This window comes from Arvicola amphibius, chromosome 8 (genome assembly GCF_903992535.2).
Source record: "Arvicola amphibius chromosome 8, mArvAmp1.2, whole genome shotgun sequence".
Lineage (NCBI taxonomy): Eukaryota > Metazoa > Chordata > Mammalia > Rodentia > Cricetidae > Arvicola > Arvicola amphibius.
In genome coordinates this window covers 14,869,260-14,891,960 of record NC_052054.1, presented here as the reverse complement: position 1 = coordinate 14,891,960, position 22,701 = coordinate 14,869,260, and the positions used below count along the sequence as shown (strand labels likewise).

Sequence of the window (22,701 nt, the reverse complement as noted above, 5' to 3'; positions counted from 1 at the left end):
GGACAAGAGATACATGGCACTTGGCTGGGCAGTCTGGAGTGGGGAAACAGGCTGCACATAGAGCCTAGGCCACCTCCATTCACCCTAGACTCTGAAGTCACAGAAAGCAGTGGTTATCTATTTTGTACTGAAAGGCAAATATTGATTCCTACCAGCTCATATATTAGGAAAATCTCCCTATGTAGGAAGACACTTGAGAAGCTAGGAAGCCAGGAATTAACAAATGCCTATTATCATAACAAGTACTGACAATTTTTATTTCAATAGAGTTTGAAGGATGCCTGTGAACAACAGCTGAATTTGAAGTCCTAGACAAAATGATGAAAACTCCCATCAGTCCCCAGTCTCTCTTAATTACCATCACTTAAGATGCTTTGTGATTCTGAATGACAAAAATCCTGAAGACGCTCATGTGTGGAGCTATTGAAACCCTACCAAGGCTCAGTCATGCCTATTTGTGCTTTATTTCCTCGTGTAATGTCAACAGGAACATTTTTCCCACCTTGTAATGGGAGCCTACTACTCTCTAGGGATAAACCATTCCACCGAATAGACAGGTACCTTGGCACTGTGATACCCAAAGAGCCTGCGAAGGGCTGCGTGCCTTTAAAGGGGCACCTGCCTCTGTTGCAGCCACTGGTGTGTGTTACAGTTCCGAGTTCCACCTTAAAGGTCTAGGCCAAAACAATGGATTGGGGAGAGCCCTCAGACAGGAATAGACAAGGATGGAGCACTTTGATGCTTGCGGATGTGGAAGGGAGGAAGCTGTGGGAAGTGCCTGCAGCTTGCAAGCAATGAACCCGTGTTAAGAGGACAAACGACTAAGCCTCTGGACTCTATGCTCTTGACCTCACCACATGGGAGGAGCGTCAGGTTGGAAGTGTGGTGTGGTGAGCTTAACTTTCTGATGGTATACTTTACCTTCTCCCTACCTAGACGTTCTAGGAGAGCATGGAATTAATTTTGTTCACTATTCTTTACCGAAGAAAGAAGGGGAGTCCTAGTAAGATCCATACTGGTAAAAATCTAGGAAGAAAGAGATAAAAAAAAATCTCTTAATAGAGAAGATAAAAGAGCAATTTTTTAAAAAAAACAATTTAAAAATGAAATAATTCTTGGGAACATCTGCATGGCTTGGGATAGAAGGACAGTGCTAAATTGCCCTCCAGTTAGAAGCATTGGAAACTAATAGAACCTGGAAAATCATACGGCATAACTTGCTTTAAATGCCAGGTGTCTAGCACCCTCATTGCCATATGGGCACCCTGTGGAGATTAACCAATCACCAGTTAACTGGATTGCAGTGGAAACTGAAGATGAGGAAGGTGACAGATTCCGAGCGTCTGCAGTGACAAGGAAGGGACAGAGATGAGGAAGGTGACAGATTAAGGCTGCAATGACAAGGGAGGGATAGAGATATAAGCAGGATCGCCTGCCAGTCACTGTTCTGTTGCTAGAACAAAATACTCAAAGCAACTTGTAGAGAGGAAGAGGTTCTTCTGGCTCATGGGTTTAGCCCGTGTTTCTCTGGCGCTACAACTCTTGGGTGCTAATAAAATGGTACGTAGTGGAGGGATCTCATAGTGAAAGTGTTGGTTCATTTCATGGCATCTTAGAGATGAGGGAAGTGGCAGGAAGTGACCGAACTTCCTCTCTTGAGGACTTACATCAGAAAGCTTCGGCACCTTGCAATAGTGCCATAGATTGGTACCCATGGTCCTTTGGGAGACTGTGATTGGCCATAGCAGATGGCAGCACTGAGTAGAAATGAAGGAATTTAAGCAACAGAGATATTCTCTTGACACGAAGGAATGTTAAGTAGTTTTAAATGCACAGGTCCTGGGTGCTGTAGGAAGTCCTACAGCCAGTAGCCTTTAAGCTACCCACCCACTTGGGCGTGGCCTCTTATACTATTTATGCCAATGTAAATGTAAAGCATGCATTGGGCCTTTTTTTTTTTCTTTTTCTTTCTTTCTTTTTTTTTTTTTTTTTTGCTGCGGGATTCTGTTGCTGTTCTCCATCCCAGCAGAGGATATTGATTTGTGAGTCTACCCCTAGATAAATAACCTTCTGTTATTCTCAATTCTGAGCTAGTGTGGGATTTCTTTTAAACGTCCATCTTCATCTTGGCACCTGAGAGGCTGTGATAAATTCAATAACCCATGACTACAAAATGTAAACAGCATTATAAGGTTTATGGAAGGCGAAGCCTCTTAAACCGTGAATCATGACCCTGTGTGAGCAAATAGGAGGCTATGTGAAAAATCTATAATAGAAAAGTTTCTAAATGTACAGTGACCAAAAATTAGTTAGAAATCAAACATTTAATGAACCCAAGGCTTTTCAGACAGTACTTACCCACAGGGCATCACACATCTTCCATGTGCCCTGGTTCTGGCACACAGCACGAACAACTTATATTTCACGTACCACCATGCCTCACAGTGGCAGTGAGGGCTCCTTGGTAGAAGTGAGTGCTCCCTGGTGACAGTGAGTGCTCCCATATGGCAATGAGGGTTCCCATGTGGCCATGAGGATTCCCTGGTGGCAGTGAGGGCTCCCTGGTGGCAGTGAGGGCTCCCTGGTGGCAGTGAGGGCTCCCTGGTGGCAGTGAGGGCTCCCTGGTGATGGTGAGGTCTCCCAGGTGGTGGTGAGGGCTCCCTGGTGGCACTGAGTACTCCCTGGTAGCAGTGAGTGCTCCCATAGGGCAATGAGGGTTCCCATGGGCGATGAGGGCTCCCTGGTGACAGTGAGGTCTCCCAGGTGGTAGTAAGGGCCCCTTGGTGGCAGTGAGGGTCCCCTGATGGTGACTCCTACTCAGATTCACGGCCATGCTGAATCAGAAACTGCGGTGCTATTCTGTGTGTGTAAAGTTTTCTGCTCTTATGGAAGAAAACATCATGGCTTTATTACTAAAAACACACCCCCTTCATGTTTTCTACTATCATTTCCCATTTGCAAGTGTCAGATTCATATCTTTGGAATATGTTGTGTTAGACAAGCAGCCATATCCGTATGGTTACTATGTGAATTTCATTTCACCTTTAATATGATAAAATTGTGGACAGCAAAAAATTGTCATAAAATACATTTCCTTTGATAATTATGATGAATTTATGTTTGATTTGTATACCTATTTTATAGACCTATCTACCTAGGGTTACATAAAAATTTCAAATAGGTGTGAATGGGAAAAGTTCAGCAGGTCCTGATACAGGGATTTTATAGTATATATTATGATACACATGGTCTGGAGTTAAGTAGGCTTGGGTTTAATCTTGAGCTGCTCTTGGAGAGACCACAGGGATGGTAGGCCAAGCTTCTTCTTCTACTGTTCAGTGGCAGTGAGACTAACCAGGCCTCAACTCACACAGTCCATTGTGAGTCTGTCTGAGTTAGAACTGGGGCAAGGAGACTCTTCTGTGGTGGCTTTGTTAGGTTGTTCTCTTTTTTAATTTTTAAGCAATCAGCACACCTGTTTCTTTCCAACATACTGAACTTAAAAAGCTTTTAGCATATTTCTTTCTTTTTAATACCTCACAGGTAATGTGAAGTTACTGGAAAACAAAGGGAATTAATTATGCAAATGTTTGAAATAATAATAATTGAAGTAGCTGCGGGGAATTGGGGAAAATTACTGATATTCACTTTTTTTTTCTTTTTTAGAAACATAGGTTACTAAGAGGGAAAAAGAGATCATTCCAATGAAAGAAAATTTGAAAGACGGCATTAGAAGCCGGTAATTCAGAAAATCCTGTCATTAATGGATATTCAGACAGTATATTAACTTTGGCCAAGATTCAATGGCCAAATCAAAGAATTTAAAGGCTGACAAGATGAATGGTTGAACTCTAGGTGGGCACGGCGATGTGTGCCTCTGAACCCCAATAGCTGTGAGGTGAACACAGGTGGGCATGGCGGTGTGTGCCTCTGAGCCCCAGCATCTGTGAGGTGAACACAGGGAGACGCAAGTTCAAGGCCAGCTACATGACAAGTGTAAGATCAGCCTGAGATATATAGTGAGGCCCCACATAAACAAACCAACCAAGCAAGGGCTGGGCATGTAGCCCGGCGGTCGAATGCTTGTCTGAATTGCATACAGGCTCTGGGTTTTATCCCCCATACACACATTGCAAAGCAAAACAAAACCCCTCAGCTAACCAGAAATCATTTCTCAGTGTGTTACAGGCATTTGACTCATTAGGATAAATTCTTCATTTTAGGGCCAGGGCATAACCATCTAAGCAGCTTGTATGGCCTCTGCCTTCTCCTCAGGAATCAGCAGCCTCTGGCTTCCTTCTAGCCACCTCCTGACTCCCAGGTGGTCTTTGAAGTACTCTTCAGGACCGGGCTTCTCTAGGGTCTCTGGTCATGTTCTCTATGCCTTTCAGTCTCTTTCTGGGTGTCTGCTTTATTGGCTTAGTAAATAACCTTCAATTAATGTCCCCAGGATAGATTGGTTTCACCCAAATCTACACTGAGAGCTACTAAAAGTCTTACATGTGGCTTTTTCATGCCCTCATAGCAATGTGATAGATATTCCCAGTTCAGACTGGCTACATCTCAGGGGTACAGGGCAGATGAAACAGCATTTGGCTTTCAACCTTTGATTTAAATGAATGACTCTACCACAAAAACCATGAGTCTGTGTTAGATAACTTTTGAAAGGATAACTTTGCTTTGATGCAAGTATGATCTCATCAGTGACCCAGCTTGAGAGCCAATAAGTAGGGAACTGTTACTCTGAGGCCCAGTGACAGCTTTGGGATTACTCTGCTGAATAGACAGCTCCATTGTTGCGAAAATGGCATTTTCATTGTTAAATGACAGTACAGCATGTCTTGTTTGCACTGCACTGCACGCTACAGTGCCATTCGGTACGAATAAAGGTTTTAACTGTCATGGCTTTCCTGTTTAATATTGTCATAATCTTAACTATTTATTTTTAAAAAAATAGTTTAGTTGTTTAGTCTTTTAATTTTTTTCTTCAGATAGTTAAAAAAGAAATAATCAAGAAGAGGTAGGTTTATATTGGTGCCCTACAAATAATTCTGGAAACTGTCTGGAAGAAATGTAATTAGATTTTATCTTTGGATTTTAATTATTTCTATCACTCTTTTTGATATTAAAAAATGAACTATAATTATATCAATTTCCCCTTTCTATTTCCTCTCTTCAGCACACCCCAGCGCTCTCTTTCCAATCCCTTCTACACCCTCACTCTCCTAGTACCTCTCAAATGCATGGCCTCTTTCTCTTTGATTGTTATTGTTTACACACACACACACACACACACACACACACACCAATAACATGTATATGTATCCTGTTCAGTCCATGTAATGGTATTTGTGTGTACATGATATCAGAGAATCCCATGTTGGTATTGGATAGTCAATGAGCGGCTCACTCCTGGGACTCATTTCTTCTTCTCTCAGTAGCCACTCATTTCCTGGACTTCTTTGTCTAGGGTTCACACGAGATTTCCTCCTCCAACGTGAGCATATTTATCAGGGTCATCATTGTTCTGCAGCCATGTCATTGAGGCTTTCCTAGGGCAGGAGACATAATGTCACAGCAGACTTTTTTGGTGAGGGGTGAGGATTACAGCTCTCTGTGGCTGTTAGGATAAGTACACCTCATCCTGTCTAATTAAGAATGAGCTGTATGTGCCATAGAGACCCAGCCTGTGGATGTTGGGGCTGACCTTTAGAGTTCACTTCATGTGGGTGGAATAGAAGCAAAGGTTGGTCTCCCCCCCCCATGTTTATCTAATTCTAGTCAGAGTTTAATTGAACTTTTATAAAATATTGATGTAATATTACTACTACTAATGCATTCACTTACAGCTTACTGGAAGAACACTTTCCCCATTGGGCTGCACTCTGGGGTCCTGCTGCATACAGCAAACACTGTGTGTCATTTTCTATTTTGATTTGCCTCCAGGGATGCTGGCATTTGCAGAGCATCATGTTTTTGGAATAAATAAGAATATTTGCAGGTGTTTACAACTCCTCCTTTCTCTGTTTGGCCACTCGGTAGTTTTATAAATATTCAAATCTCATCTGGCCAGCTGTGTCTTAGGGCTCTACATCTCCAACTTGGGGCCATTTTCGGCTAGTGTTCAATACCCTTAGTAATCCCACTGTAAGAACCAAGTAGGCATAGCAGCCAATACATTACTTTAAAGACTACTCCAATGAAACTGTCTGACCAATCGCTCGTAAGGTCCCTCAAGAAAGGAAGTTTCCTCACTTGATATGTGCACACACAGAATCTCCAGTCAGCCAAATGCCCAGCTGCTGGAGGGGGCCTCTTGTTGGTTCCTGGCTGCTCAGTCCCAAAGTACTCTCACAGATACTGTACTAATTAAACCACTGATTGGCCCATTAGCTCTAACTTCCTATTGGCTAACTCTTATATATTAATTTATCACATTTCTATTAATCTGTATATCACCACGAGGTGGTGACCTGCCAGAAAATTTCAGCATTTCTATCTCCGGCGGCAGCTCCATGGCATCTCGCTTGACTTTGCCCTTCTCCCTCCCAGCATTCAGCCTAGCTTTCCCTGCCTACTTAAGTTCTGCCTTGTTATAGGTCCAAAGCAGTTTCTTTATTCATTAATGGTAATCACAGCACACAGCTGCATTTGCTGTCAGTGTGGTGCTGGGAAGAGAGAAGCTTAGCTGGAGAATTGTCTCCATTAGATGGCCTGTATTCATGTCTGTGTGGTATCTTCTTGGAAAAAAAAAAGATCGATATGGGAGGGCCAAGCTCATTCTGCGTGGTTGCATCCCGAGGCAGGTAGGGCCTGGACTGTATAAGAAAGATAACTGTGCAACCTAGAGAGAGCAAGCCAATAAGCAGTGTCCCCCCATGGTCTCTGCTTCATTCCTGCCTTGAGCTCCTTCCCTGAGGAAGCTACACTACAAGGAAGTGAACGACACCCGCTCAATGATAGATGTAAACTGTCAGCCGGACAAATGCTTTCCTCCCCAAGTTCCTTTTGGTCATGGTACTTATCTCAGCAATGGGTTGAGAACATGTATTCTCGGAAGCCTCCAGTGGTGGGTGTAGCTTGAGTTTTTGAAGTGGCTTCTACTCCATAGGTTGACTCGCTGCTACTGCAAAATGCGTAGTCCTGCTGTGATTTCTGCATACAGATTGTTTTAGCATGGGTCTGTTAGGTCACCATTTAAACCAGCACAGGACCCAAATCTGAGGGCAGTGTGTTGGCTTCTTCCACAGGCTCTAGGCTAGCTCCTCACGCTCTTCACTCGTTTATTGCGTTACCTGATACCACGGCTCCTCAATGGTCTAAGTACTCCAGTTGGAACTGGCTTATTTTTCTTAAGTATGCCACATGTTTCACAGGTGCTCTGATGAGCAAAGTCGAGCGGGACAACCATCTCCCTTAACCGAGATGTCAGCATGCTTGACTGTGAGATTATTGACATGTGTGTGGATGCACAATGGCCAATCACACGCTGCTGCCTTTGTTTGCTTGACTTATAGGTCCCTGTACTTGTTAGCTTTGTGCCCGTGATACTGAATACATTTCAAAACTGGTTTCTCTGAAAAATAGAAGAACGTCAACTTCCTTTCAGAGGCAGCATGTGAATACAGAGTAATCACCGAGGAACTCCAGGGTGCAATCCGTTAGTGTGTGGTAGCAAAGGAGAACCAGCACAGGCAAGGCCTGGCGGGCTTTATCGAAGATTTACCTCACAAGATTATTGTGAGGACGAATCACCTTAAAATATCCTACCAGATAGTGCACATAAAGCACTTGAGATGCACAGCACATGCTCAATGCATATTAATGATCAAAACAACAGGACTAGGACTCAGGTTTGAGTCCCAGTTCCTACATGGTGGCTCACAACCATGTAAGTTCACTCCCAGGGAATCCGACTTTGTCCTCTGGCCTCCCTGAGCACCAGGCACACAGCAGGCAAAATACCACTTGTATGCACATTAAAAAAAAAAGAACAATTCAAAACAACAAAATAACAATCTTTCTTATTATCATTGCTTATTCCAGGACTTTCAGGAAGTAAATAATAATTCAAAACAATGAAAAATCAACCTTTCTTATTATCATTGCTTGAAGCACAAATTCTCATTGGTCTTAAATAATAAAAACCCAGAGTCAGATCTAGGGGTTGATGCTGAAAGGTGAAAAAAAGCAGAGCAGCCAGCCACAAGTTCTTACCTTTACTGAATCCTCAGACCAACAGGGCGATACTGTCCCTATGAATCCTCAAACTGAATGCAATGAGCTCCTGTCTCCCCCTGCTTTATATTCCTCTCTCCGCCCAGCCATATCCCTTCCTGTCTCTTATCTCCCTAATGCTGGGATTAAAGGTATGAGCTACCAGTGCTGGGCTGTTTCTCTTTTATACCGGATCAATTTTGTGTAGCCCAGGGTGGCCTTGAAATCACAGAGATCCTTCTGCCATTTCCTCCTGAGTGCTGGGTTTAAAGGTGTGTGCCACCACTGCCTGGCCTGCATGACTAAATTGTGGCTCACTCCACATTCTGATCTTCAGGCAAGCTTAGTTTATTAAAGCACAAACAAAATATCACTACAGTTGCTTATTCCAGGACTTGCAAGAAATGCTCATTTTTGAGCAAGAAGGATTGGTGGTTTCTATACATTATATGCTAATATACCTAATCTAGATCTTAAACAGTAAAGCTATATCTTTAAAATATATTCCAGCTATACATTTTTTCCAGTTTCTTGACAAACTGGAACAAGAAGAATGAAGTTCTCATATTAATTCTTTCTGTCCTGAGTGGCAAAACAGTTGATATATGGTGTTCATTTTTCATGTGTCCAATGTTAAAAATATTTAAATTAGCCAAGAGTAGTGGTGCACATCTTTAATGCCAGCACCCAGGAGGCAGATTCAGATAGATTTCTGTTGTTCAAAATCATCCAGGTTTACACAGTGAGTTCCAGAACAGCCAAGGCTGTATACGGAGATCCTATCTCAAGACAACAACAACAAAAAATGTATTAAAATTTTAGTAAAATAATAATTCCTTTTATGTAAGTCTAAACCTTAATAGCTAGCTCAATATCTAATTTTGGAGAAGGAAGTTTGTAAGAAATACAGATGCTTGGGTTCCTCTTTGGCCTTTGAAATGGTTATTTTTGCCGATAACCTTTGGGTCAGAACAGAATGGCCTTTTTCTGGGTAAGACTCTGAGTCAAAGACGGAAAGAGTACACAGCAGAAAAATTGGACCACCTGCTCCCCGGGGTCTCTAATTTAGTTAGTGAGAGTCACAGGTGGGTAAACCTTTGGGAGAAGATGATTGGAAACTATTCAAACATTTCATATTTAGAAAGAGAAATGCATTTGTAAAAAACCCAATGCTAAGAACACTGACAAACTTGGGTCAGTTCCTAATTCAACAGCAGCGGCCATGGGAATTTGACTGAGCTACCGTGGGGACTGGGGACCATACTGTGCGTCTGGAGTAGATCAGCATCTGTGACATCCCCCAGTTAGAAGTCTGTTTAGCTGATGAAATTAGCCAGTGAAGTGTGTGTGTGTGTGTATGTATGTGTGTGTGTGAGAGAGAGAGAGAAAGTATATGTATGTGTGAGTGTGTGTGTGTGTGTGAGAGAGAATGTGTATGTGTGAGTGTGAGTGTGTGTGTGAGAGAGAGTATGTGTATGTGTGTGTTTGTGAGAGAGTATGTGTATGTGTGTAAGTGTGTGTGTGTGAGAGAGAGAGTATGTCCATGTGAATGTGTGTGTGAGAGAGAGAATGTGTGTGTGTGTGTGTGAGAGAGAGAGAGAATGTGTATGTGTGAGTGTGTGTGTGTGTGTGTGTGAGAGAGAGAATGTGTGTGTGTGTGTGAGAGAGAGAGAATGTGTATGTGTGAGTGTGTGTGTGTGTGTGAGAGAGAGAATGTGTGTGTGTGTGAGAGAGACAGAGAGTATGTGTACATGTACGTGTGTGTGTGTGTGTGTGGTGGTAGAGAGAGGACAGGTATACGTGTGAGTGTTTTGCCTGCATGTGCACATGTGTTTCTGGTGTTTGCAGAAGTCAGAAGAGTGTTCTATAACCTCTAGAATTAGAGTTAGGGTCGGTTGTGAGCTGCCATATGGGTGCAGGGAACCAAACTTAGTTCTCTTCAAGAGCAGCCAATGCTCTTAACAGCTGAGCCACCTCTCTAGCTAACTAGTAAATGTGTCTTTTATTATTAATAAAAATAATTTCAAGCTGGACAGCACTCGGGAAGCAAAGGCAGACAGATCTTAGAGAGTTTGAGGCCAGCCTGGTATACAGAGCCAGTTTCAGGACTTCTAGGGCTGTTACACAGAGAAACCCTGTCTCAAAAAAAAAAAAAAAAAAAGAAGAAGAAAGAAAGAAAAGAAAAAAAGAAAAGAAAAGAATTTCAAAGGCTTCCACACTTGGCTGAAGGACTGTGAAGATCTCAAGTAAATTGCTTGCCATGCAAACACTAGGAGTTGAGTTGGGATCCCAAGCACTCTGGAAAAGCCAGGTGCTGTTATGCACACCTGTAACCATAGCAGTGGGAGGTGGAGACAGGAGGGTCCCTGGGTTAGCACTGGGAGGTGGAGACAGGAGGGTCCCTGGGTTTGCTTGCAGCCAGGTTATATGAATCCATAAGCTCCAGGTCCTATGAGAAAGCTCTGACTTGAAAATTAAGATGGAGAGTGACTAGGCACTCTTGGCATTGGCCTCAGGCCTCCAAATGCACAGCCATACACTCATCCATGCACACACGTATGAACACTCAGCAGGAGGAACACACTCTCACACAGAGTTGTCTGTGACTAAAAATACATGACAAGAACCATGCATGATTAAGCATCTAGTTTTCTCACAGTCTGATTATCTCTGTGCTATTACACACTCTGTGTTATTTCTCTGGACTAATTATCTTTTCTTTAAAGCATTTTGGTAAGACACGGTTGGCCATCTCTATCCATTCTCTTCAATGTTTTTTGTCTTTTGTCCCTTTGGTAGTTTGCCTTCTAACTGAAGTCAGGGAGTGGCCTCTTACAGATTTGATTTGCATTCATCTGATTATTCATGATGCTGAACCTTTTTATATACTTGTTGGCCATTATGCCTTCACTTGAGAAGTGTCTTCTTTGGCTGGCTGATCATTTCTAAGTGCATTGTTGTTGCTCTGCTATTTGAACTTATTTTTGTGTGCCAGTGATTGTTAAATCAATGTGCCTCTTGGGATTTGGTCATTGGTAGGTCTTACTCCATCATGGTGCTCCACTTCTTCATTACTAAAAGTACTGTCAATTTTCTATTAAGGAGTGTCTGTAACAGATGCAGTGTTTGAAATTAAACCATATTTCATAAGTAACTAGTTATAATCCTGTTATTTTTATAACACTTGTTAGATGAAAAAAGACACATGCACACATATATACATATGCATACATATATACACATATACACACATGCATACACATAGACACATGAACACATATGCCCATACATACATATACATACAGACACATACATAGATACACATGCATATATACACATATATACAAACATGCCCACATATACATATGCATATGCACATACATAGACACATGCACGGATACATACACACATGACATACACATATACACAAATATACACACACATGCACACACACACACAAACACAAGTACCGGTATGTTAGAGACGACTACTATTAGCCAATGAAATCCCATTATACATTTTCAGGAGTTTGCACACCTCTTGGTATCAGAGAAGTGACTTGTTACACGGACATTCTTTACCCCATGAATATCAGCAAATGCCACAAACGAGTGCTGTTACCATTGTCATTTGGGCTGAGAGTTACTGAACACTTACGAGTTTGCATGTGCCCTCAGCATTTATTTTAATAAAGAGCTTTCATCTATGAAGATGGTGTTTGTACTGAAGTTCACAGGAGAAAAAGGTAATGGAACTTGTGCTTTGTCCTCCTGCATTTTCAGGGATACGGAAAGACCGCCGAGGAGGGCGGATGCTGAAACAGAAGCGCCAGAGAGATGACTTGGAAGCTTCAGGAGACATGCGGGCCGCCAACCTCTGGCCGAGCCCTATTGTGATTAAGCACACAAAGAAGAACAGCCCTGCCTTGTCCTTGACTGCTGACCAAATGGTCAGTGCCTTGCTGGATGCTGAACCGCCCTTGATCTATTCTGAGTACGATCCTTCGAGACCTTTCAGCGAAGCCTCGATGATGGGCTTATTGACCAACCTGGCTGACAGGGAGCTGGTTCATATGATCAACTGGGCAAAGAGAGTGCCAGGTAAGGATGCAGAACTCAACTTCTGCTTTAAGAGTGAATACCTTTCCAAGAATTGGCTGTGATACTGTGGGAGAAAGGGAAGAGATCACATGCTATGTGATTAGTGCCAACGATACATTGAGATTTGTCAACTGTCCATATTAACCCACTATGTTTCTCTTGAAGCTTAGGAAATAGCCTTTAAAAATAAACACTCAGAACAATAAAACCTTTGACATAGTGCTTTTGGTCAGGTTTTTTTTTCCCTCAAAAGACCAGGATGGATACTATATACCACATGCACACATGTGTCTGTCATGCAGCCATCACATAGTAAAAGCACTTAGAGCTCAGTGATCAATGGGATTTTTTTGATTCCTAAGACTATAATTCAATATTCCTCTATTAAGAAGCATTTTTTTCCATAAATAATCTCTTCTTCGAATACTGTGCATCAAAGGGCTAATAATAGGTTTATTTGTGGCCTGCCAATTAGTTATTCAGTTTGCTTTATGCCTTGGGTGTTCAGAGGAAGGGAAATACAATAGGAAAATAAATGCAAGCGATGTTCTGAGGAGCTTCTAGAAAGATCCAGAGGCTGAAGTGACACTCCACTCCTCCTATTGGTCTCTCAAGTGCTGTGTCTATAGCTCTCGACTGTTCTCATTTATGGAGAAAGACTCTAGTTATGATGGAAACAAGACTCTCCTGTGCCCCAGCTAATGGATTTCATATACAGAAACCTGTGCTGAGACAATAAGAGGTGGATTTTCTTGTATGGCTTGTAGATCAAATCAAGTGAAATTTAAATAAAATTTTTTTTCTTCTTGGGCTGCAATAGATGAAGTTATTTTCCATGACACGTGAGTTTTTTTCCTTTTATAAAACAAAAATACATGTGTGGTTTTGTGCCTTCAGTTCCCAAGTTAATGACATAGGCTGAGTTAAAGTAAATCTTAACATATATGTGCACAAATCCACATATAAACAAACATGTTGTTCTTTGAGTAGGGAGCCAGCAGTTGCAATGAGCCAAACTTACTATATGACATCTATCTAGGTGGTTTAGGTAGGAGAGATCAGAGTTTATGGAATAATAAAGATTAATAGAAAAAAAACTAAGTATTGAGGATCATTCTGATGAGCAAGCAAAAGTTCCTGGCTGTCTAAGGAACTGAAAGTTTTTATCAGATGCCTAGATATTTTATCATTATTTTTGCAAGATAGACACAAGTTCTCAGGGATTGGAATTATGTGGGACTATGTGTTTTTCCTTGAACTTTATGTCTGTTTTCTTCTTGTTTTTTACACTTTGAGATAAAAGAAAAGAAACGAAAAACAAAATGCACAAAAAATCTACTGGTCATACCCCTGAGAGTCAATTCTTGGTTGCTGTTGAATTGAATCTATAAACATCCCGCCATGAGATTCTGGCAATATTAGTTCCAGAGCCATTGAGCAGGGCTAAAAACAAGAATATAGCATTCAGTTTTGTCTGTAGAGACACACCTCAGCATCTTATAAGTGGTATTTTGTTGGTGCTGGTGTTTTAAGTCAGGATCTTGCTATGTAACCAAGGCAGGTTCTGAACTTACTTTCCCACTTCAATCTCAATGTATTCAAATGTATTACCCGTTCATGAAAGATTTATGAAAGTAACCTCAATTTAGGATTCAAATGGAGGCAAAGGTCAAGCTTAGAAAGATGCTGTGGTTATGGTTAGCTGTTCCATTGTTAAATTCAGAACTAGACAAAGTATTTAGCAAGGCTGCTCTCCAATTTCCCTATGCCAATTCAAAGGTCCAAAAATCTCTGGGGTCAAACAATATTTTGGTGATTAGCCCTTTATAAAAAAGGATTCTAAAAGCAAAATACAGTTATGTACAGTCATGTGCTATGTAACAATGTTTTGCTTAGCGACAGGCCTCATCAATGATGGTGGGTCTGTATGTTGTATGGATTAGAGATGGAGTAAGTAGGTTGTTGAAGTTGGTGGAAAGGAACAGATCTACCCAGGGATCCATTTCTCTGGTGTGTGTCTGTCATCAAGTGACTGACACAAGAATGTGTGTGTGTGTGTGTGTGTGTGTGTGTGTTTGTTTTATCTGTATACCACTGGAATATAGCTGTTGTAAGTCGGCTTGTCTGGGGAAACGGAATGACAATGGCCATTAATTTCAAAAGGGTAGGGAAAAAAAGAGCAGATAAGGAGGAACTCTGACAATGGCTGTGAGCATTTGCAGATCAAGCTATATTTCACAAAGGTTTTATATACCCAAATACCACCTGCCATTTAGAAAGATCATCCATGCTAAAGGGCCGGTATAGGCAATGTCACATTTATGAGGTGATAATTTGAGAATAATAGTGGTAATTTCCAAAAGGGAAGAGAAACATCTTTAGGGAGAACAATAGTAAGAAAGCCATTGTGTGGAATCAGTGGTGTGATATGAATTTGAAAGAGAACAGAGAGGGGTATGGGGGAGGGTTAGGTGGAGGAAAGAGGGGGGATGATGTCATTGTAATATAATCTCACAAATAAAAGAGAAACAATTAAAAAATATACACAAAAGGAGGTAAAGAATATCATGTCAATAAGAAGTCAGAAGTGAATGGCTACCAGTGCAGGAGTGAGAATAGACTTCACTTTGAATGATGGATTTTTAATAAATATAATTAATACTTTGGGTTATTTAACTTTTTTTACAATAGAATACTGTTAGGATTCTCAAGCATTGGTGACTAAAATAGAATTTTGGTTTGTCTTGCCTTCTGGGCCCATTTTCTGACTTGAAATGTGGGAATTAAGAGGTGAGGATGTGTAAAATGAAGTAGAAGCGTGGCCCTCAGTTGTAATCCCAAAGGATTTGTCTTAAACCCTAGGAAAAGAAGACTCTAAGGGATAAATATTTCCTTTTGACACGTCTAAAGAGCAGCTGTGAGAAGAATGATCACACCACTTGTCCATTTCTGCACAAAAACTTTTTAAAAACAATTTTAGTTTTGAAGTTGAAATATGATTATATCATTCCCCCACCTCCAGCCTTTATCTCTCTCTCTCTCTCTCTCTATCCCTTTATCCATCGTTCATGCAGAGAATCCTGATTTGTAAGTTTTATCTATTAATAAATGCCTGCATATTTCTTAGTTCTGAGCTAGTATGGGATTCCTTTTATTAAGCACCAGATCTCTCCACGTTCATTTAATACCTAATAACTTTTTTTCTGGTCTTACTAGGGAAAAGATGTAATGAAGTGAGTATAACCGGAGATGGAGGTGGGTAAGGACAAGAGGACAGGGAGAGAGCTCAACACCTCTCTCCTGGAATCAGGCATGTGCAGTACTTTCCATTCAAGGAGGTTCCAGTGCTTTCCAGGGTCTTATCAGAGCACATCAATATCTGCTTCCCAGTTAGAATCAGAGCAGCAGACCTTGGCCTCAGGCTGTTATAACATTCTACCATACTAAGAAATGGCACGGTGATTAAACGGAATGTGGCATAGAATAGGTGACATCCTGGAGAGATGGCAGGTGCCATTATCAAGGCTTGTTTAGAATTTGGAGCTGTTCTGTATGGAGCTCCCTAGGGCTAGGTTAGTTATCTCGTCACCCCTCATCACAGCACTCTGTATTCCTAACCCGTGCACAACTGTATTCCTGACGAGCCACGCCCAGCTCCCTACCTACTCTGTATTCCTGACCAGTGCACAGCTGTATCCCTGACCAGCCATGTCCAGCTGCCTATTGCACTCTGTATTCCTGACCAGTGCACAGCTGTATCCCTGACCAGCCATGCCCAGCTCCCTTCTGCACTCCATGTTCCTGACCAGTGCACAGCTGTATCCCTGACCAGCCATGCCCAGCTCCCTACCACACTCTGTATTCCTGACCAGTGCACAGCTGTATCCCTGACCAGCCCCATGCCCAGCTCTCTACTCCTCCTGTGAAACCTGCAGGTAAAACTCAAGGAAATCAGCTACTTGCCTGATCTATCTTTCATGAACAGCTCTGACACTGACATTGATATTTCAGAACCAGGTATACGGAGCCTTTGAAAATTCCTTTCTCATGCTGAGACTATTGAGAATCTTCCCCTATGGATCCTTTTGCCACATATTCCAGTGTCAAGGAGAATCTGAATGCCTGTGCGTCACAGCTGATGGCTCTGGGTGTCTTCTGGCCACATTCCAGGGGCTGTTAGCTATAGTTTTGCCATTTTTGAAGGGGATGGGCATCTACTAGTCATTTAACGGATGTTATTCTTAGAGCATGTGGAAGCGTATTCTCTCAAAAAATGTGTGTTAAAGGCCTAGCCCCTCCTATCTCAGACTGTGATCTTACTTAGAAGCAGAGTCTTACAGAAGAAGTTGAGTTCCAGTGTGTTCACAGGCATGCTCTATTATAGAAGACAATGGGTGTCTGTGTAAAAAGGCTCATTGGGTACTGACTTAAACATGTGTGTGTGTGTGTGTGTGTGTGTGTGTGTGTGTGTATGCGTGTGTGTGTAGCACAGTTAATAAAAACCCAGAGACAGATAATTGAGGTTTAACCTTACGATCAGAAAAACAAAGCAGCAAAGCCACTAGAGAACTCTTACCTCTTTAAAATTTTCAGGCTGAAAGAGCTCGAGTTCCTGTCTCATCCTGCCTTATATTCCTCTCTAGTGCTGGCATTAAAGGTGTGCACCACCACTGCCCGGCCTCTATGGCTACCTAGTGTAGCTGCTGGCATTAAAGGTGTGCACCACCACTGCCTGGACTCTGTGACTGACTAGTGTGGCTGTTTTTCATTCTGTTTTTCAGACAAGCTTTATTTAAATATAAATAATATACCACTATATTTCCCCCTTTTGTCTAAAATAAAAAGAAGGCTATAACTAATATAAGAAAAGCTGTATACAATACATACAATAATTATATACAATATATACAGACCATAAATGCATCAACAATATCTAGTCCATTTGCATTTGACAAATTCAGAGAAAATACTCCATTATCTATACTATCTTGGTGAGTCCAAAGCCTTGTACCTAATCTACTTTCTATCATAACTTGCTTGTGTGTGTGTGTGTGTGTGTGTAGATCATACCAAGAGGCACCGGGAGAAGAAAGTAAGGCAGCCATCACACTCAACTTCCTTCCTGATTGAACATGTGAACTGGACAGCTGACAAGCATCCTCTCTAAGCCAAGGATCACCAGAGTTTACCAACAGATACCGGGAGCTAGAATAGGCAAGTGTGAACTCTAGCCTAAAAGCTTCAGAGAGTGTGGCCTCGGCAACATGTAGGTCTTGAACCACATTGTTCTAGTTTCATTCCAGTCCCGTGGTAAAATACTCCGCCCAAAGCAGCCTGCGGTGGGAAAGGATTTACCAGGCTTCCATTTTCAGGGTAGGTCATCATTGAGGGAAGTCAGGGCAGAGACAACAGAAGAACACTGCTTGCTGGCTTGACCTCTTGTAGTGTGGAGCTGCGGGCCGCGTTCCCGCCACCCCAGCTCCCGGCCACCGGCTAGCTTAAAACCCGAAATAAGAACACACAAATTGTATTCTTTTAAACACTGCCTGACCCATTAGTTCCAGCCTCTTATTGTCTAATTCTCACATCTTGCTTTAACCCATTTCTAATAATCTGTGTAGCACCACAAAGTGGTGTCTTACAAGGAAAGATTCAGCATGTCTGACCTGGCGGCTGGCTTCATCGCATCTCGCTCACTGAGGAGAGTCAAGGCGACTGTCTCAGAGAGCAGAGGCGGGGCATCTGACTGAGCCATCTACCTCACTTCCTTCTTCCTGTTCTGTCTACTCCACTCACCTAAGGGCTGGCCAATCAAATGGGCCAGGCAGTTTCTTTATTAGCCAATGAGAGTCCTCCATCAACCTCTGGTTCATCCTTAGCTAGATTTCATTTAATACAGTCAGCCTCTCACCACAGTGGGCTAGGCTCTCCTACATCCATTAACAGTCAAGACAACCACCCACAGACACGTCCATATACCAACCTGACCTTGACATTTTCTTCTTAGACGATGCTAGGCTGTGTCACACTGATAAAGCTAACCAGGAAACCTTGCCTCTGGAACCGAGACAACACACCTTTGTTTTAAAAGCCACCGTTTTTTTATATATATATATTTTATATGGTGGCCTAGAAAATTAACAGAAAGTATCCTAGCCATGTTTTTGTTTGGTTTTAGTTTGTTCTGTTATTTCTGTTGTTGTTGCTGCCGGGCCTTGAACCTGGGGCTTTATACAAGTTGGAAAAGTGATCTACTGCGGAGTGCTTTCCTCCACCCTGTTTTGTATTTGTAAGTCAATAAAATAAAATAAAACAATATATAGAAGAAGCTATTGGCATAAAGAAGATAGAAGTTGGATGTAATACCACACCCACCCACAATCCCAGCACCCAGGAAGTTGAAGCAGAAGGATGGCCAGCCTAGGATACATGCTAAGTGCAAGTCCAGCCTGTGATAGGGAAAATACAGAACAAAATCCTGTCTCCAAAGAACAATGAAAGGCGGGTAGCACGGTCATGGGGACACACGTGTGTAATCTCCACACACAAGAGACTGACCCAAGAGGACTGCTGTGACATCAAGAGCAGTCTGGGCTGTGTAGTAGAAGCTTGTCTTCTGACAAAAGTAGAAAGGAAATGTTGGCTCCTCTTGCATAGGCCTGGCTGATGATTTACTTCGGTGTATATTCTCTGCCTCTACAACTCCCTTGGTTCACTTAACTCCTGGCTTTGAAGCTGATTCAGAGAAGTGCAATCCCATGGCTCTCCCTGGCAGCATGTCAAAGATTTTAACCAACAGAAGAACGGCCTTTCCTGCTGTTTCATAGACTCTCCTTGCGTTCATAGCGTGCACCACTGGAACTTGTCCTGGGTCTGGTATGAGGTGTGACCCCACACTATTTCTATGCAGGTGTTCTACTGTCTCCACTTCATTTACTAAAGAGCCTTCTGCAGAAATAATTCTAAGAGGTTTGCATAATTGACCTTTTGAGTTGAAGGGCTTTGTTAGTTCTTCCTTTCCTGTGCACTAAAAGCTTTGAAAATAAAGCAAAAACATTTGATCATCAGTCTACACATGTGGTTAAGAGAATAAGATCTACACACACACACACACACACACACACACACACACACACACACACACACACACACTGGTTAATTTATTTTAACTGAATGCCTTCCATGACTTTTGGGTACAGAGATAATTAATGACTTTCAGTTCATTTGGGAAGTAAAAGAAAAATTCTTACAGCTTGAGACATTCACGTAGGACCAGAACTGGTAATCAAAGGGCAGGTTGTTTGGCTGACTCAGCATTAATAAGGCATACCATCTGTTCACCAGGAGAGAACAAAGGATGCACCAAGTAGCCCCTCTTAACTTCTTCCATCTATTGCGGGTGCACCCTAACTATGCTTCCTGCCCACTGGGCTGTCAGTCTCTGCTTGCCTTCCACCTTAACTTCAACTCTGTGAGGCTTAGGTTCTCTCTCAAGTCCTAAATAACAACGTGTTCAGCTTCTGCATTCATTTGTCCACAGACAGCAGTTCACACTTTCACCAACATATCAGAAACAACATACCAGAAAACCAACATATCAGAAAACAACGTATCAGATACCCGTTCCTCCTATCTGCCCTTCTCATGTTCTCTGTTCTTGCCAGGGCGTCTACTCCTCATGCTCATCCAACTTAGTCACGGCCTCTTCACCGTGCACCATTGAAACACGGAATATATGTTTTCTCCTTTCTATTGCCACTAGCTTTGTCTAAAAATCTCAGTTTCCCTATGACAAAGAAGCCACAACACCTTGTGCGCTCGTCCTTTCTGTTCTCACTCTTCTTTCAATTCATTCTATTCGTTGATGCTAAAATTTCTGGGAATCACTGTTCCAGGTGCTGCGTTTGGCTGGAAGGGCAGCTCAGTGGTAGGAGCACTTGCTTACAGTATGCCATGCCCTGGGTTCATCCCCAGCGTTATAAAGGCTTGACTCCCTGTGTTACTTTGCTGGGACTCCCCATAACAAGTGTCACAAGCAACTCAGCTTACAACAGAAATGCATGCCTTCCCAGTTTAGAAACTGATGGTCTGACATCACAGGGTCCACAGGACCGTGCTGTCTCCGAAGGCTCCATGTCCTACTTCTGTGCCTCTGGTGGCTACTGGCAGTCCCTTATATTCCTCTTTGCAAGTATTTCCAGTGTTAACTGCCACGGTCACATCATGAGGAGTTCCTCCCTCCCAGATGTCTAAATTCCTGTGATCATCTTCACCTCTCGCAAAGACACCAACTCTTCTAATTATCTTTGGCTGCCAACTTGACCCAGCCTAGGCTTTTCTGAGAAGAAAGTCTGAACTGTGGGAGTACCTCGTGAGATTGGCCTAAGGGCATGCCTGTGGCGGGAGGTACCTTAATCATTCATTGATAGAGGAGAGCCTAGCTCACCTTGGCTAGTAGAATCCCATGGACAGGTGGTCCTCGGCTGTAAGACAGCCAAGCGCAGACCTCCGAATGAGCCAGCAAGCAGAACATAGAACACTAAGCATGTTGGATTGAATCTCACTCCAATTCAGTGTAGTTTATTCTTAATTTTAGCATACTTGCAAAGACCTTCTTTCCTCATCAGGTCCTGGTGGAAATTGATATTAGGTGGACAAGCAGTCAATAAAACCTGGCATTAGGACCTTTGTTATCTAGCATACTTTTAAAATGCATTAGTTGAAAAATAGTACTATCCTCCCCAAAGCTTAACATGTAGACCTAACTGATACCCTGGGATTACTAAACCGAGGCTGGCTTCCTGTAGACTAACCTTGGATATGTCTTTATGTGATCTCTGCACCGTCTGCTGAACTCAAGATCCCCTGACCTATTGTCCTGCCTGCCATCCTTTCTCCGTATCTTATATACATTTCGTTTTGTCTTTGTTGAACACCTGCTTCCGACTGTCTCTGCTCAAATTCCTTGATCATTTTTGTCCTAAAGGAGAATCACAAATCCTAGTTCTTCTTAGAAACTTCCCATTTTATGATCAAGGAGGACTTGGATTGAGTTTGCCTCTCGGAGAAGCACTAGCTGGTCAGATGTACACTGTACAACTGTGTCAACTGTGACTGGAAGCCCAGGAGTTGCTTTCTCCTTCTTTCTTAGTTCCTTCATGCTAGATTTGTTTGCTGCTGATAGCTCATTCATTAAATAAATATTACAGACAGGCACTGTTTTAGGACCTCCCTCAGTAGGTCCTATCAGATGAAGACTCAAAATCAAGATGGAGTCATTCACCATGAAAGACAAATAAGACCAAGTTGTTACTTGGGATTCTGAGAAATGAGGAGAGAAAGAAGTGATGTACAAACAGGATCCTTTCCATTACTGTGCTGTTGAAGCCCCTCTTCTGCTTGCACCCCAAGCTGGAATGTAGCTTACTTAATAGAATAACTATCTACTGTGCACAGAGCCCGGGCTCTTTCCCTAGCACAGTACCCCTGTAAACACAGCCTTGGAGCAGTGAAGACAGGAGGATCAGCCCCTCTGGGTCATCCTGAACTTAGAATTTGAGGCTAGCCTGGGTTATACCAAACCCTCTAGTAAAATGCTGGCTGTGGGTACTTGAGTTCTCCCATTCTTAGAAAAAGTAAAACTGAAACCATATGATGTTAACCATTCAGGTATTTTTGTATTTTTTTGTCTCCTTGATGAACTTTGAACTTTCTTATTCCTTGCCTTCTCCACTCAGTGTCTATCCATAAAGCCAACCTCCTCTTCTTGGTCCTTTGTAACACATTCCATTTCATCAGAGAAAGCATTGACCTGATTCTAGAAGAGCAAAATAAAGTCCCTTAAGACCTCTACACTAGTTGCTGTCATTTTGTATTTTGACGATTCTGTAGTGGAAATTCTTGTTTGAAATGAAAGGGGCTGTATTTCGGCCATCTGAACTGAATTCATTTAAGTCACCAACTTTCTTTTAAAAACTGTGTATGTAGGGGCTAGTGAGATGACTCAGCAGGCGAAGGTGCTCGCTGCCAGACCTGATGGATTGAGTTTGGTCTCCAGAACTCACAGGGTGGAAGGAGAGCACTGGCTCCTGCAGGTTGTGCTCTGAGCACCACATGTGCGCTATGGTGTGCCAGTGCACACACGAGTGCACATGCAAACACACACGCATACACAGAATCAATAAATAAAAATGTATTAAAAACAAAAGGCTAAATGATTGTGCAAAAATTTTGATATTCAAAAAGTCAAATTATAATATAAATAAATAAAACTGACAGATACTCATAAAATAAGCTTTTTTGTAACAAAACAAATGGTTTTTTTGGACTGAAATATTTCTATGGTGAATGGATGTTTTTAACAAGATGACCATTTATAGACATT

General features: G+C 42.2%; 1 protein-coding gene across 1 annotated transcript in view; it reads left to right on the top strand.

Moving 5' to 3' along the window:
* The window catches only part of Esr1 (estrogen receptor 1), a 368,654-nt gene that overhangs the window by 215,440 nt on the left and 130,513 nt on the right, over positions 1-22,701 (top strand). The window contains 1 exon segment of the mRNA XM_038339005.1: positions 12,000-12,317. Within this exon segment, the coding sequence (XP_038194933.1) occupies positions 12,000-12,317 (318 nt within the window).